Below are 15,972 nucleotides of genomic sequence, written 5' to 3' on the forward strand. Positions count from 1 at the left end.
CCCGTGGTGATTACGATTTACACACGCTCCAGTCTGGATCCAGAACACCTGAGAAGAGATGATGCTGACCCTCAGAGGACCCCAGATGATGCTAACCCTGAATCAACAACAGAACTAACAAATATTGCTACAAGTGTGACTGCATCATATAATAATTATTAATAATATTAATAATGTTCATCATCTGGCTGACAACGACTTGTATACATTTTTCTACAAATCCTGTCATACGTGCACAAACTGACAATCACCACTTATAAGCTATTACTAAATATTGTAGAAACAGAATTTTCTGTAGAGTTGCTTTGTAACGATTTGTATTGTAAAAAGCGCTATACAAATAAACTTGAATTGAATTATAGTGAACAAACCACAAGACACTCAAAGTAATTCCTGCATCTTTTATTATAATTCTAATAACCTTTAGTCATTTCTTAAAACATTTGTATATGAATATGTATAATCGCATACACGTATATATTCTGTAAATAACCTCTTATCTGTTCATAGTTAATTTTCTTCAATTAAAAAAAAAAAAAAGATGCTTTCTGCACACCCTGGACAGCTACTGCATCAGTTGCCCCTGTGTGTGATCCATGACCTTGTCCTAGGTCACACTGCCCAGACCCTTTAATGGCTATGTGATCTTCAATATGTATCAGCATGATTCTGCATATCTCTGCATATCAAGAAAGCATGACTGAATACTGTTCTATTATTAGAACCTGTGATATTGACAATCTTAAATGCAGAGCTTGAGGACTGAACAAAGGCTGAAATATGTCCGTTTTTTTTTCTTTCTTTTTTTTTTGCATTGTCCTTTGCATGGCCAGGGTTGTGAGAAGTGTGACTTTTACTCCACCTAGTGGACAATATTGGAAAGTGAGAATATTAACCATTCATCAAGGTACACTCGCAGCTATTGAAGCAATTTGGTTTAATGAATTTGACTATAAAAAGATGAGACAACAGGGAAAACAGGATGTGTAGAAAGCATGATTCAATTACACGTTAAACTCATGTTAAACATTTGGAAGACAGAGATTCTTTAAAACTTGGAATCCTTTTTTTTCCATCTCAGAATGATAATTTCTTTCATTGTCCTTACTGTTATCAACATCACTATACTTACCAGTCTTAAACATCAAAAATAAAAGTTATTCAATCTTTTTGTCCAATATGGGTGATCAATAATGCGATGAATCCCACACTAATTCTGAGAGGACAAACAGATGCAAGATGGGCAGAGGGAAATGAAGAAGGAGAATGGTCTTGTTGGCCTTGAAAGTGACATAGACAGAAAGTAAAAAATTAAGGTGAAGGCGATGGTGGTTTGGACTCAAGGTGACAGCAGATGAAAGGAACAGGAAAGAAGAGGAATGGCTCATTAAAGGTGCAATGTGATGATGAGGAGCCCTTTTAATTGATTGAGCAACTATTTGTGATGTGGGAGATGAGGGGTGGAAGTCACTAGATTTACTTATAAATTTGTGTAATGAAATATGAATGTAAAGTGTATATCTACAGCCACAGACAATAAACTTCTTGATAGTCCTTGCATACAAATTGATGGCAATAATTTTGTGTTGGAAGGAAAATCAGGAGGGTGAGGGACACTGTAAGATACGAGTGTCTATTCTCTAATTTAAGTCCTATAGGTACCAAAGATCTGAACATTGAACTTTTGCATGTGATCACAAAAAAAAAAAAAAATTGTCAAGCATAAACACCTGTTCAGCGTTTCTGCTCAAAAAACAAACAAGAAACATTGCAGCTTATAGCAATAACAGCAAGGACGATGAAAACAGTGACTGCAATAAATATTATCTCTTGTTAAATCAATAACAGAAATCCAGACTCACTTAGACTTGAAAAATTGTTATGGAAACAATCATATTAAAACAGATATTAGCACATATCCCCCACCCATGTCAGAGTGCATGTTCATCTTGCTTCGCCTCCATAGAAAGAGTGTTTTTTGGAAGGAGAGAGGGAGAGTGACTTTGAAAGAAATACAGGCAGTTTGGATTTCCCTCTCCCTCGTCTCCATATTGTCTCCTCTTTTAAAATGTAGGCTTGATATCGTTGATAGGTTCGCTGAAGTCATCGTCACCTCTATATTTTGAGAGTCTGTAGTAAAAATATTGATACATTTTTAGCATATATATATATATATATATATATATATATATATATATATATATATGTACTGAAACAATATACTTTTCTTTTTACAATGTTGTATCATCTTTCTTTAAAAGATTTTTTTTTTTTGCATTATAACATTATCTTCATCTTGTATCCATACATTGATATTGGTGTCCCATTATGTGTTATATAAATAAAAGAGATAAGTATATCGTCATCGACAGGTGTTGTCGTACATTTGTGTATAATGCTATCAGTAGGCTGAGGATGTACTGAGTGCATGTGTGTAAGTGGTAGAGCATTTTGTGGCTGTTATGTTGTTCTGGGCACTTATTTTTGCTACGGGTTTGTAATACAGTGACCAGTCTGTATATATATATATATATATATATATATATATATATATATATATATATATATATATATATATATATATTATTTATATATATATATATATAAATATATATATTTTAATAATTTCATTGTAAGACATGAGAAAGTATAGAAGTTCTAGTGAAATACAAGATAAGCACAAGCCCCAATCTGGCTTCGGCAAAATAGAATCCCTCCATTAGTGAGGTAAAATCACATAACAAATCACGGTCATGCCTCTAGTGATAACCTTTCACATTATCAAGTATGCGCACACACGCAATCACACACAAACAACAGGAACCCAAGCATAAACACAGTCTTACCAAATAAGTGTACTGACCTCTATTTAAAGGGCTTCCCTAGTCACGCCAGAAAGGAGGTTTGTCATTACTTGCCCTCCCTGCATTGGTCTCCATTGAACCTACTCTAAAAATGAGTCCATCAGTAAATATTTGCCGGTAACACAGACTCAGCTCAAAATCTGAGAAAAAGAGAAAGATAGCAAAGGAGGTTTCAATATCTCTCTTTCTCCCTATCTCTTCCTTTCAGAACTACAGAAAAAACATTTTGATTGTTTCCCTCAAATTATTTGGCTCAGGCATGTAGTATGTCACATTCTCTTGTTGAACTTGTGTATACTCATAGAGTTATATTCCAATATTTTATTCATTTGTTTTCATTTTTATCATCTTGTGAGTCCCTGCAAGCTGAAACTAAGTGTGTTCTGTTTAAATGTTGATATGTACGGATGCATATGTGGGTGTTTATATTTTCGTTGACTGAAACACACGTAAGCACAGGCTTGTTCACAGTCGGCAGGCCTTCAGTGCTCTCTGTTTCTCTTGTATCTCTCTATCTGTGAGTCGGCAGTTTGATGTTGAAGTCATCTCTTCCTGCATTTTCCTTAATTCAGGGAATAATCTCTGATGGCAGCAGTTGTCACCTCTTCTTTCCTGTCCAATCAACTCCGGTTGGCCTCATCTCTCCTTCTGTCTGTCCGTTCATCTCGGGAGGAGAGGGCAGAAATGGGGAAAGTGCTAGAAGACAGCCTGATGATAGGGGGGAAGGTGGAAAGTATAAGGACTTATTTTTTTCTCATTTGCCCACATCCCCACTCGCTGTCCTCCCTTGCGTCTCTCTGCCTCCCCTTCTATCTCTTCTCTCACCTGTCCATCACTCTCCTGAGTGCTCTCTCTATGTTCATGCGATGGCCAACCCTGGTCACACCCAAGTCCAGGTAGTCGTCCTTGGTTAGAGAGGGCAGGTGCGTGCCATCAATCTCGTTATCTAGGAAACGCTCTCTGTGCTCACCCAGGTTCAGGTAGCCCAGCCAATCCGCAACGTCGTACTTGGTCCAGTATGGGAGTGGTTTGGAGGCAAAGGGTTTGGTGGGTGAAGGAGGTGGAAGGTGTGGATAACTCAGGCAAGTGGGTGGAGGAATGGGGTGGAGTGGTGGGGATGACGTCCCTGACAGGAAGTGGGTGGGAGACAAGGAGCGAGAGACCACGAGAGAGGAATTTGGAGGAGGTGGAGCCCCCGAAGGGGCAAAAAGAGGGGGAGAGGGGGAGAAGTAGGGGTCCCCAAGAGGATTGGCAGGTGAGGGTGGAGTAATAGAACCACGGAGGTCATACAAGCTGCTGTAGAGGGGCGCGGTGGGGAGAATGGGAAGGGAAGAGGGACGGGGAGGGCCAAGCTTGGGGCGGTCAGAGGGAGAAATTAGTGGGCTGGGTGCTCGTCTGCGCTGAGCGTGATGTGACTCTGCCTTACGTGAATCTCGGCTGGGGATAAACTGAAACTCCAGGGCTTTGGTGCGGTAAACGGGCCGGTGTTTGGGTGAGGTGGGGTACGGTGAATATGAAGAGGGTGAAACAGGTGAGTGGGATCGGGGAGGAGGCTGGGATGAGGCAGCAGGGGGCTGAGGTGAAGGAGATCGAGCCCAATTTGGGTAGAGTGGCTGGGAAGAAGGGGTGGGGGAGGGAGACAAGGCAGGCTGAGAGAGTTGAACAGGAGATGGGGAGCTAGAGCGGACAGAGGGAGGACTCAGTGCACCTGTGGAGTCCTCTGAGTACCTGAAATGAGAGAAAATGCAACACAAATTAAGGCAAAAGAATAAGAGAGGACAAAAAAAAAGAAAAAACAGTTTGACAGTAAAGATAATGAGAGAGCAGTATAGTGCTACAGTTACCTGTGTCTGATGTGGGACAGACAGTTGTACATGGACAGTGTAATAAAAAGCAGAAATCACAAAAGAGAGGAACAGTTTAAACAGACACAGTTGCACAATACACACACACAGAGTTCATTGGTGTTTGAGACACTGAATAATAAAATGGCAGTTACAAAACTATTTTCACACATTGTTACTCTGAATATCCCAGGAGTTCATGCATATCAAATCACACAATTCTTGGGCAGCTTAGAGATTCTCATGCCACATGTCTCCTTTTCAAGGCCACCATGCAGACATTTACACACAGTCATGCACATATACCTATACTGATAACACACAAATACCTATGTCTGCTCAGTGATCTCTGAGCTCCCCAGTTCTCTGTTCCTTTGCTCCTCTGTTGTAATTTGGTGCTTAGTTCATTGATGATGCTTGCCTTCATACCGGACATGGGAGGATGTAGTTTACGTGCCTCCACATATGTCCCACCGGGCTGAACCCCTCCCTCCCGTATGGACTGTGCTGCTCCGGCTGACCCATCACCCCACAGTGGTTTTATCTCTGGAGTGCGGGGCCGGTCAAAGTACATTACAGAGGAGCGAGCGATCCCTGGCCCTTCCCTCATTCCATAGCCATCACGGGCATTCACATCCTCCTCCTCTCCCTCTTCTACCTCATCCTCCTCCTCTTCCTCCTCCCTACGACGGTGGTATGCAGGGGGTGCTGTGCTGGTTTGGCGTCGAAGATCGCCAGCCTGGCTCCCTTCTCTGTACCTCTGTGTTTTTGGGTAGGTGGATGCAGTGCTTGTAGCTTTGGTATTGTGCATTTCAAAAGTCTGTCCATCAAGATAACTCATGTAAGACTCTAAAAATTCAGTCCCACTTCTGTCGGCATCTGTTGACCCAACTCTCTCTCCAACTCCACCTATGCTACCCATCCCTGCTCTCTCCAAACTTTCTCTGACCCCACTACCACTGAGTGCAAGGATGTTGTCTAAGTGATGGTCGCTGCTGCTTCGGCTATCCAGCTCCTCAATCCCAGAATCTACCACTGTCTCCTGGGACTCGCCACTCTTAGCTGCAGCGACACTGGGTGGTGGATGATGCTCTGCACTGGGCCGCCTGCTACCCCCTGTAGCTACCGTGGAGACAGTTGCTAAGCGTGTGTGTGGTGTGACCACAGAAGTAGTAGAAGAGATGACAGTTGTAGAAGCAGTTGTGGAACAGCTTGCAGTCACAGTTGGGGCTCCTCTAAGACTTACAGAAGTTGCGGTGGTGGATGTTGCTGCTGAGGGACCCCGGTAGGCAGGTGGAGCTGGAATAGAGAGAGGAGGTGGAGTGGGAGAAGAGGAGCGTCCAGCTGAATTTGTACTGTTGTATAAGTGCTGTGACTGAGATAGGCCAAATGGTCTATGGTAGGAGGTGGGTGGAGGCGGAGGTGATACAGAAGGAGGTGGAGGTGGCCCAGATGGCTGCAAGGTGGAGGGGGAGGGAGGGGGTTTTGGGTTGGGGGAAGATGAAGAGGGAGAGGGGGCTGACTGGGTGAGGTTGGCAACCTCACTGTCATAGGAAGTAAGGCTGGAAGTTGTGGAATCTCCTGCCTGTGGTGAAGGCAGGGGCGTATGAGGTGGGAACCCAGTCATAAAGGAGTCTTTTGTAGGGGGAGGAGGTGGTGGGGGAGGATGAAGCTTCTGGCGGGCTGTCACATTGTGAGACAACATTGCAGAATAACCCAAACCACGATCAAAACTATTGGCAAATTCCAGAGGTGGAGGGAGTGGATCAGCAAACACAAACTCATCATCTACATCTACCGAGGGAGCTGGGGGAGGGAGAACCATCAGACCTGTGCCACTTTCACCTGAAGCTCCTGCTGAAGGACGTGAAGGGGCTGTTGTTGGAGCTGGAGTAGGTGGTGTCAAGGAAAGGATGTATGCACCAGCCTCACTCTCCATCCTCAAGAACGAGGGACGACGAGGCTGCTGGGTTGTTGACTGTGTGGACTGCTGCTGTAACTGGGTCTGAGCTTTTTCTACCTCTTTTTCCCTCTCTCTTTCTCGTGACCTCTCTCTCTGACGCTCTCGTTCACGCTCCTTGTAGGTGGGCTGATAGTGCTGAGACTGATAGTGGTGAGTGTGGACAGTTTTATCCTCAGAGAAACGAACCCTTAGGCCTTCTCTGGGAGCAGAGGTACCAGCAACCTCCCTATCTGCACGCTCTCCAACCCCTGCTTCCTCACCCCAGCTGCTTCCTGCTCCACGCAGGATCCTGGGAGATGGAGGTCGAGCAGATGTGGTAGTGGCAGCTAACGATGAGGAGGTAACAAGGTATGAGGAGGAGCTTGAGGACTGAGCCGCAGAGGAGGACGAGACCATTGAATAGGAGATGTGTGATGTTGGTTGTGCAGTGGATGAGGAAAAAGCCCCAATGCTGGACAACTGACGGGTAAAATGATGTTCAGTGGTCCTCTCCCTGCGTATGCGACCATCATCTTTCAAGGCACGCTCCCGTGCTGCCAATGCCAACCCTAGTGGGGATGAAGGGTCCAGAACTTTCCCTGTTAATGGGTGAATGAAAGTTGTGGTGGAGGTTTGCTGCTGCTGCTGTTGTTGTTGTTGTTGTTGTCGGCCCCCCGCCCCATAGAAGTCAGCAGGTACAGACTTAGGCTGGTAATCCCCAGGAGGAGCAGGTGAGGAGTACTCAGGCAGGCCAAAGGCAGGGGGCATACTGCGTGTGTGGTGGATAAAAGTATCACCTGAGAACATGCCTTCATCTATAGATTTGGATGGCCGCAGGCGTGGTGAAGGCTGGGAACTCAGCTGCTGTTGGGAAGTCTGTGTCCGTCCTCCCGCTTCTCCTGCTCCACCCAACTCTTCCTCAGCAGAAAGAAAAAAGGAGGCACTCTTTCGTCGTGCTTCATGGAATCTTTCTCGATCCCTGCGAGCTGCCCCTACTATGGCAGCACCAAACTGGCTGGTAAAGTCCAAATTCTCTTGAGTATGAAGTGATGGGGGTGGTGGAGCAGGTCTAGATGGAGGGGCTGGTGGTGGAACGGTGGGCGCAGGCGGGGGAACAACAGGTTGGGGTTTAGAACTGTCACTCTCTCCTGGAGTAGCCGGTTCAGCCTCAGTGCTGCTGCCTTGGCTACTACGACCACTGCTGCTGGTGGAAGGGGCTTTAACGATGATTGTTGGGATAGGAATTGAGCTCTTCTCCATTGACCCCTTCCCTTCCAGTGTGCCCTGGCCCTGGCGCAAATCCTCCACTTTTGACTGCTTCACCAAGGGCCCCTTCCCTCTCCGGGCACCACCTTTCGACACACCACCTGCCCCTGCTCCTGCCCCTATCACACTGCGGTCCACCCTGGAAGGTTGGCTCTGAGTAGTCTGCTGCTGTTGGGGAATAACAGTAGCAACGCTAGTGGGTGGGACTGCATTGCTATAGCCCCTTCTCAATGCTGCAGCCTTGGCCCCTGGTGCTCCTCCAGCCCCTGCAAGGTCCCCTGTGTACCCAATCACCTTCCTGGATGCAGTCCTGCTTGGCACAGAGGGGTGGGCGTGAGCATGGGAGTAAGGGAGGTCCCCAGTTCCAGACCCAGCAGGTGGTCCAGGGGACCTGTCTCTGGGTCCATGAGTGACAGACACTGACTGCGAGTAGAGCTGAAAATTTGCAGAAGAGGAAGTGGTTTGGGACACAGAAACAGACGGCTGCTGGGATGTCTTGCCCCTAAAGCCAAGAGGGGGAGCCGAGGAGAAAGGGGGCTCAGGGGGAGCTGTAGTAGGGGGAGGAGGGATGTCATCTGGGCCAGGTACTGAAAGACTGCGGGCAAACTTCATGGCTGGAGGATGAAGTAACTGCTTCTCCTCCTCTGGAACACCTGCAGAAAAAGAAAACCGAAAAGAGAGATGAAATATATTTTCAAGGAAAGAAATGGAGTATGAATAGAAAATAGTGTTACAAAACAAACACAAAATAAAAATATGTTTGAGAGAGAAAGAGAATGTACATCAGCTGTATGTGATAAAAGAGAAGGAGATTAAAAAATATCTTTATTTCCTAAAAATGAGCAGAGGACAATAAAATGGGAAACAGAAATGAGACCATCTTGTAATATGTCTGTCTGTCTGTCTGTCTGCTTTCCTGTTTTTACCATAACTGGGCAATCTCTCAGCAGTAACATGTACAAGCCATTCACCTCTCTACTTCTGAAATGCTTTTTTGTGTCAGTGCAGACCGGTTTTAGCTACAGTGTGTTATACAAGGACAAATACAATACATACATAAAGTCGTCTTGATGACAAAAAGAAGTGACACAAATACACAATAGCTATCTCATGGAATGCAAAAAAAAACACAAATGCTGTTGTTTTATGTAAATAAAGTTCCCAATTGTGCAACCCAAGAAAGTGAACATTTTAATATTAAACATTTAAGCACATGATGACATTGCCAGCTTTACATATTTATATGGAACAGAAACCATTTCTTATAATATAGATAGTGTGCTACTGTAATTATCTTGGTGGTTTTAAATGGGCTGCAAATTATATAGTCCAACCAAGAATGAACACTAAGAAATAAATCTAATTCACCTTTGTTATGGCAATTGGTCTCTCCAGTAAACCAGTCAAACCCCTGACAAGATTCTTATGGACTATTTCAACAACTGAAATGTACGGTCTCTATTCTAGAGCAATAAAGCATTACAGATGATAAGCATTAAAGCAAATCCACAGCTGCACTCTTTTGAGTGCTCTAAACACACATACCATAGACATACAGCAGTATGGTTATACAGACAGGTGGGCAGACAGACAGATGGACTAACAGACAGCCTCACCGATGGACTTCTGTCGCAGCATACCGTGCGGAGGGCCATGGCCAGACATAAATTGACCACGGTCATATCCTAACCCTGCCCCAGATGATGTCATCCCAATTCCCACTTGATCGAAATTTGGCTAACAAAATAAATGGAAAGAAAGAACATTATAAACATTATGCACCAATTTTCAAAATAATTCAGTTTTGCTAAACAATTTCTGCAAAAAATTTTTTAGCTCAGTAAATCCAGAGCACCATCTAAAAAAATATTTTTTCATAATCATCAGTGGTCTTAGTGATCTTTAATAACTGCTTCAATGGTCTCATACACAAACACACCTCATTATAAAAGCCTCTGCCCCGTTCTCTTTTTACCCCTTGTACCCGGGGCCCTGGGGCCTCATTGGTACTGATAGTCTGCTGTGCTGCTGCTAAAATCTCATCCAGTTTATCTGACATAGAATAAAAGAGAGAGGGAAATGAATAAATCAATTATTAATTAACTAACTATTTTTTCTTAGCTTGAATTGGAGGGATTTAGCTTGGATTTAAAGGAGTTGTTTACCCAACAAATGATAACTCTGTCATCATTGCTCACCCATGTGTCTTTGAAACCCATTCTTTCTTCCATGGAACAAAAAGGATTTATTTATAGCAGAGTAACAAAGCTACTCTTTTCCATACAATGAAAGTACATTGTGGTCATGCCTGTCAAGCATGATTTTCAATGAATAATAAAATAAATTTCAGCCTATACTATAGCTTACACAAAACTATCATATGGCTTCAAAAGACTTGGAATATTGTTCATAAGACTTGGACAAGGACAATTTTATGATGCTTTTTTGTTGTTGTTTTTTTGTCTCTGCCCATTTTCACTGTATGAAGTGAGTGACTCAGACATTCTAATAAATATCTCTTTGGTGCTCAGTCATACAATGATGTAACAGTGAATAACTGATGACAGGCTATTAATTTTTGGGTGAACTGTTCCTTGATTTCTGAACTTTATGTATGACTAGATGGCAATCCCCTTGTATAAAACCAATGACTCTTACTCAAAGCCATCTGATAAACTGTCCTCTTCTTCTCTGTAGCTTGTGAAGACTCAAACTCTGTAACAGATGGACAGATTTAATCCCATAAGAAATATTTGCAGATCCATTAGGTCAAGTGTCTCATACAAGACAGACAGAGTGGACAAAGTGCTTTACCTGATTTTTTTTTCCAAGGGGCAGAGGCTGTGATCAAGCAAACAGAGAGTCAATCTAAGGTGGAACACCATCAGCTTGTAGTAATACTGTATGACCTGTTAATGCTGTAATCACATTTACATCAACTAACAAGTAGCAAGAGATTAAACACCTTTTTTTTTATTTAGGTCAAGCACAAACAAACAGAAAAAATGTCAAATTCAGATTTCAAATTTCAGAAAAACAAATTTCCAGGATGCACACAAAATGCACTCCCAATCCTATACACATGCAACCGTGGAAAAATACTTGTGAAACTGAAGTGTCTCTTACCTCTGTCCACTGTGTATGGAATGCAAGGACAGACAGAAAGATTATGGAGGTTATAAGACAGGTTCGTTAGGGTTTCAATCAATCAACTAAAAAACAACCCGTGCGACAAAAGTGTGCAGGAAAGGTTCATAAAAGCCACAAGTGAGTATGTAGGGATTGTGTATGCTTGTGTAGGTGTTTCTGTATGTATATTAAGATGAGGGATTCTAGGGGAATGAGAGAAGGGGTTGATCTTCTTGCCTGTTAAAACTAATCATCTGCCCTTTTGTATTCCTAGAGTTGATTCTGTCTCTTTTTACATTTAGGTGCTGTTGCCTGTTTTATAAGGTACCAGTGCAGCAAGACATTCATGCTATAGAGCAATCTCAGCTATCTTTAGAGCATGGCAGCCAGTGAGGTGGGACTCTCTACCAGGTGGAGAGGTTAATACATCTGAAAAGTTGAGTTCTTCACTCACATAACATAATACCTGCACACATTAAACACCTGAGACACCTGCAGTACACTGAGAAGTTACAACAGTAACACATTAGAATCACTCTGATCAAGTTATAATATTTGAATATTAGCTTAAACAGCTTTAAATGGTACAACAGACATGCATTCCTCTTGTGGCCTACATTACTCTCCAGACTTCTGGCATTATATCTGTTGTAAACAGTAGTTTATTCTGGACAAAACACCAACTTAAGAGGTGGGCACCACTTGGCCAACATGTTAAAAAAAACAATCACACTTAGCTTTTTATACAGTGGGTATAGAAAATAATCACTCCTCTTTAAAATAATCACATTTTGTTGCTTTCCTGTCTGAAATAAAGACGGACAGTTTTATCCAGCTGCATTTACTCTAACTTATAATACTTATAATATCCAAGTGAAAGATATAACACCAACTTGTCAGAAAAAAAGTAAAAAACAGAATCACTGAGGATCATCCCCTCTTAAAAATGACTTGTAAACTCAATCAGATGTAACTAATCACCTTCTCAATGGCACACAAAGCCTTTATCAATGCCTAAGCACAGTGAAGTCTATTATTAAGAAGTGAAAGGTATTTGGTACAACACAGACCCTCCCTGGATCAGGACGTCACTCCAAACTGGATGAAAGAGCAGGAGGAAACTGGTCAGAGAGGCGACCAAGAGGCCAACAGCAACTCTGAAACAGCTGCAGGAATATATGACAAAGAGTGGTCATTATGTGCATGTGACAACAATATCACAAATTCTGCACAAATGTGGCTCGTATGGGAGGGTTGCAAGAAATAAGCCACTCCTCAAGAAAGGCCACATGCAGTCATGACTGAGATTTCCAAAAAAAAAAAAAAAAAAACACCTTGAAGATTCTGAGGCAGATTAGACAAAAATGTCTTATTAATTAAATTATTAAAATTGAATTAAATTATATGACTGTTGGAAATCCAATACGACTCATCATCCAAATAACAGCATTCCTCCAGTAAAGCCTGGAGGTGCTAATGTCCTGTTCTGGGTGTTTCTCTGCAGCACACGTCAGGATAGAAGGAAAAATGGATCAAAATGGCAAAATATTATCAAATTCTTGAGGAAAGTCTGCTGCCCTCTGCCAGAAAGTTGTCAATGAGAAGAAGGTTTACCTTCCAATATGACAAAGACCCAAAGAACAAAGCAAAACTGAGAGGAAAAGCTGAATGTCCTTGCATGGTCTAGTCAGAGCCCAGACTCAAACCCCACTGAAAATCTGTGGATGACTGCAGTCCACAAATGCTCACCATCAAATTTACCTGGACTTGAGCAGTTCTGCAAAGAAGAGTGGGCAAATATAGCAAGTCTAGATGTGCAAAGTTAGTAGAGAGTGAGACAGAGACAGATCCTGGTGGGTAAATGAGAAAATACAGCTGGATAAAATAAAACGTGTGTCCGTCTTCATTTCAGTCTGCAATGCAACAAACTGTGATTATTAAAATGTGAAAGCAGCTGGTTTGGTGCTCACACTGCACATAGTGTATAACTATAAAAAAATTAAATAATGAATCATATTAATATTAGTATTATTGTACTTTATTTAGTCTGTTTTTTAAATAAATAAATAAAGTGTAATAATACTTTTTTATTTTAAAATAAAAATGAGTATTAAATAAAAATACAATTATTGTACAGTACACTTAAAAAATACAGTGCTAATATTTATTTATTTTTTATTTTTACTTTTGTATTTTTTAATGTATATGAATTTTCAAAATGTTGCAAAAACGCTGCAGAGTGAAGCGTGTCAGTGAATGAAATGTCAAAGCTTGGTGTTTTGCTCTGAAACAGCAGCGCATAGCTGCAATACTGATACAGTATTACAGTTATTTGATCTGAAATAGTGATTGTGTATCAACCATGTCAAATGAGTGGTCTGAACTTATTTACATCTTTCTACAACTTTCCTATTCAACAACCATTTCAGAAATGTAGAATTGATAAAGAAATCAAACTTATCTATGGTCTAGTCTCTTTAAAAAAAGCTATGGAAAATGTAATTTTCATAAATACGAGTCATAGATAAAAAAATTATATTTATTAACAGGTAATAATTTGGCATTCTGTGATTGTTTGTGATCATTATATTTTATTGACAATACTTTTCAAAAAATATATTTTTAAATGTTCTTATAAGAGGACTCTTATTGGTATATTTATTCATTATTAATATATTATAATTATAAATAAATAATTATACTCTTATTATTACTCTTATTTTATTTTTATTTTTTTATATATTAAATTGATAAATGTAATGTATCAAACATGATTTTTTTGTTTGTTGCAGAAATCAATCCAGTGTCACATGATCATTCAAAAAACATTCTAATATGCTGCTTTGGTGATCAATATACTTTTCGTATTATTACAAATGTTGAAAACTGCTTAACATTTTTGTGGGAAGTGTTACACATTTCTTCAGTTTTCTTTGAGAAATTGAAAACTCAAAAGAACAGCGTTTATTTGAAAAAATGAAGTCACAATGTAACAATATAAAGGTCTTTACAGTACCTTCTGATGAATTTTGATCACATTTTGACCCCTGTGATATTACTGACCCCAAACTTTGCATAGTAGTGTATACATACATATTGGCCTCTTTTACTTATAACAGTATAAATTTGACAGATGATATATTGTCCATCTGTACTGAATAAACAGTTGTGCATGTATGTCCTGTTTACATGGTACTAAGTGCTTAGAATAAACTAAGAATATCTTGTAAAAATTAAATATCAGGAACTTGGCAAACTGGTTACATCTAGTTATTGCTTAGAAGTGTTCGTTGTAAGCATGACTATGTTTTTGATGTATTATGTTAAAAACCTGTTCCTGATTTTCACCAGAACCTGCGTAGAAGCCTGCCAATTTGATTGAGTGCTATAACAAGTACTCAATATTACTGAACTGTATTACCCTCACATTAACCCTGACTATTGAATTATGGGAACTGGGCTGAGGAGAGTATTGAGCATTTACAGTAGCCACTAGGTTCTGTGAGTTTTGAGAATATTGCTTGGGCTGAAGAGAAGGGAGAAGGGAAAACATGCCTCAGTGGACTATAAGAGGTGATTTTAGTTTTAAAGGTTGATAGGGGAAGGTGTGTACATCAATTTGGATACAGATGACAATAAGCTGTGTTTGACTTTGTGGTGGGCCATTTAAATGATCTGCTCTGGTCCTCTCAATGTTATATAAGCCTGATTGGTAAACTAAATGATTGTCAGTGATGGGGACACCTTGAGCAAGCACACACTGTGCCTCTCTAGCAATGCCCACTGCCCGCTGCGTTCCTACAACAACACACATAGCACTCAGAAACCTGTTTCTCTGAGAGCCAGAGATGTGTGACTTTAAGGAAGGTGGTTTAGATTGAGGTTTAGGGTTAAAGCTAAGAGGGGTTGCAGGTATAGGATTGAGGGATAAGGTGGAAGCTGGGGGGATATTAGGGTTGGGAGGGAACAGTTTTTGGGGGGTTACCTGTAGTGGGGGTGCTGGTAGTGACAGTGTGGAACTTCTGAAAGAACAGTGAGAGAACATTCTTAATGCTGTCTTTCTCTCTCTCTCTCTTCAAACTGTTCTATTTGACTCTTTCATCCTGTCTTGAACTCCTCTCTTCACTGTCTTCTCTCTCTCTCTCTCTCTCTCTCTCTCTCTCTAAACCTTATGGTTCTGTTCTCTAGTGCAGTGATTCCCAGCTGTGGGTTACATGAGCTGGGAGTGCTTAAAAGGTTTTGGTTTTTGCAAACCCTAAACCCATAAGACAGAAATTACACCTAATACAATTAGGGCTGATAATAGATTAAAATATTTGTTTACAAATATTTATCATGATTTGTTTTGTACTTTATATGTAATAATGCTACATACACTACTGTTCAAAATGTTTTTTTTTTATAATTTGATACTTTCATTCAGCAAGGACGCATTACATTGATAACAAATGACAGTAAGACTATTACAAGAGATTTATATATACTGTTTTTTATAACACTGTTTTTTTTTTTACTTTATATTGATAAGAGCCCTGATAAAATGACACATTTATTAAGTAAATAAGCCACACAAATTAAACAGCACAACACTGTGCTTGATTTCTTAACTTTATGTATGACTAGATGTATGTCAGTGAAATGTTTTCAACATTGATAATAATAAGAAATGTTTCTTGCAGCAAATCAGTATATCAGAATGATTTCTAAAGGATCATGTGACACTGAAAACTGGAGTAAAATTCAGCTTTGCTAAATTAGATTTTTAAATATACTGAACTAGAAAACATTTTAAATTGTTATAATATTTCACAATATTACTGTTTTTGCTGTATTTTGCTCAAGTAAATGCATCCTTGGTAAACATATGACACTTCTTTAAAAATATTTAAAAAGTCTTAATTAGCCCAAACTTTTGAACAGTAGAGTA

General features: G+C 40.8%; 1 protein-coding gene across 6 annotated transcripts in view; it reads right to left on the reverse strand.

Moving 5' to 3' along the window:
* Positions 1 to 836: 836 nt before the first annotated feature.
* LOC132149129 (SH3 and multiple ankyrin repeat domains protein 1-like) overlaps positions 837 to 15,972 on the reverse strand; it is a 120,867-nt gene continuing 105,731 nt past the window's right edge. Inside the window, exons 20-27 of one of the 6 annotated variants that reach the window (XM_059558088.1) lie at positions 10,731 to 10,757; positions 10,575 to 10,631; positions 9,856 to 9,968; positions 9,533 to 9,653; positions 5,032 to 8,569; positions 3,690 to 4,592; positions 2,864 to 2,949; positions 837 to 2,130 (exon numbers count right to left, since the gene is read on the reverse strand). In XM_059558088.1, coding sequence (XP_059414071.1) covers positions 2,883 to 2,949; positions 3,690 to 4,592; positions 5,032 to 8,569; positions 9,533 to 9,653; positions 9,856 to 9,968; positions 10,575 to 10,631; positions 10,731 to 10,757 — 4,826 coding nt within the window. In that variant the 3' untranslated portion in view covers positions 837 to 2,130; positions 2,864 to 2,882. Of the gene's footprint in view, positions 2,131 to 2,634; positions 2,950 to 3,170; positions 3,573 to 3,689; positions 4,593 to 5,031; positions 8,570 to 9,532; positions 9,654 to 9,855; positions 9,969 to 10,574; positions 10,632 to 10,730; positions 10,758 to 15,972 lie in introns of those variants that run through there. The other 5 variants (XM_059558085.1, XM_059558087.1, XM_059558089.1 and 2 more) reach the window with 5 other exon arrangements.

This window comes from Carassius carassius, chromosome 9 (assembly GCF_963082965.1).
Source record: "Carassius carassius chromosome 9, fCarCar2.1, whole genome shotgun sequence".
In the NCBI taxonomy this organism is placed as follows: domain Eukaryota; kingdom Metazoa; phylum Chordata; class Actinopteri; order Cypriniformes; family Cyprinidae; genus Carassius; species Carassius carassius.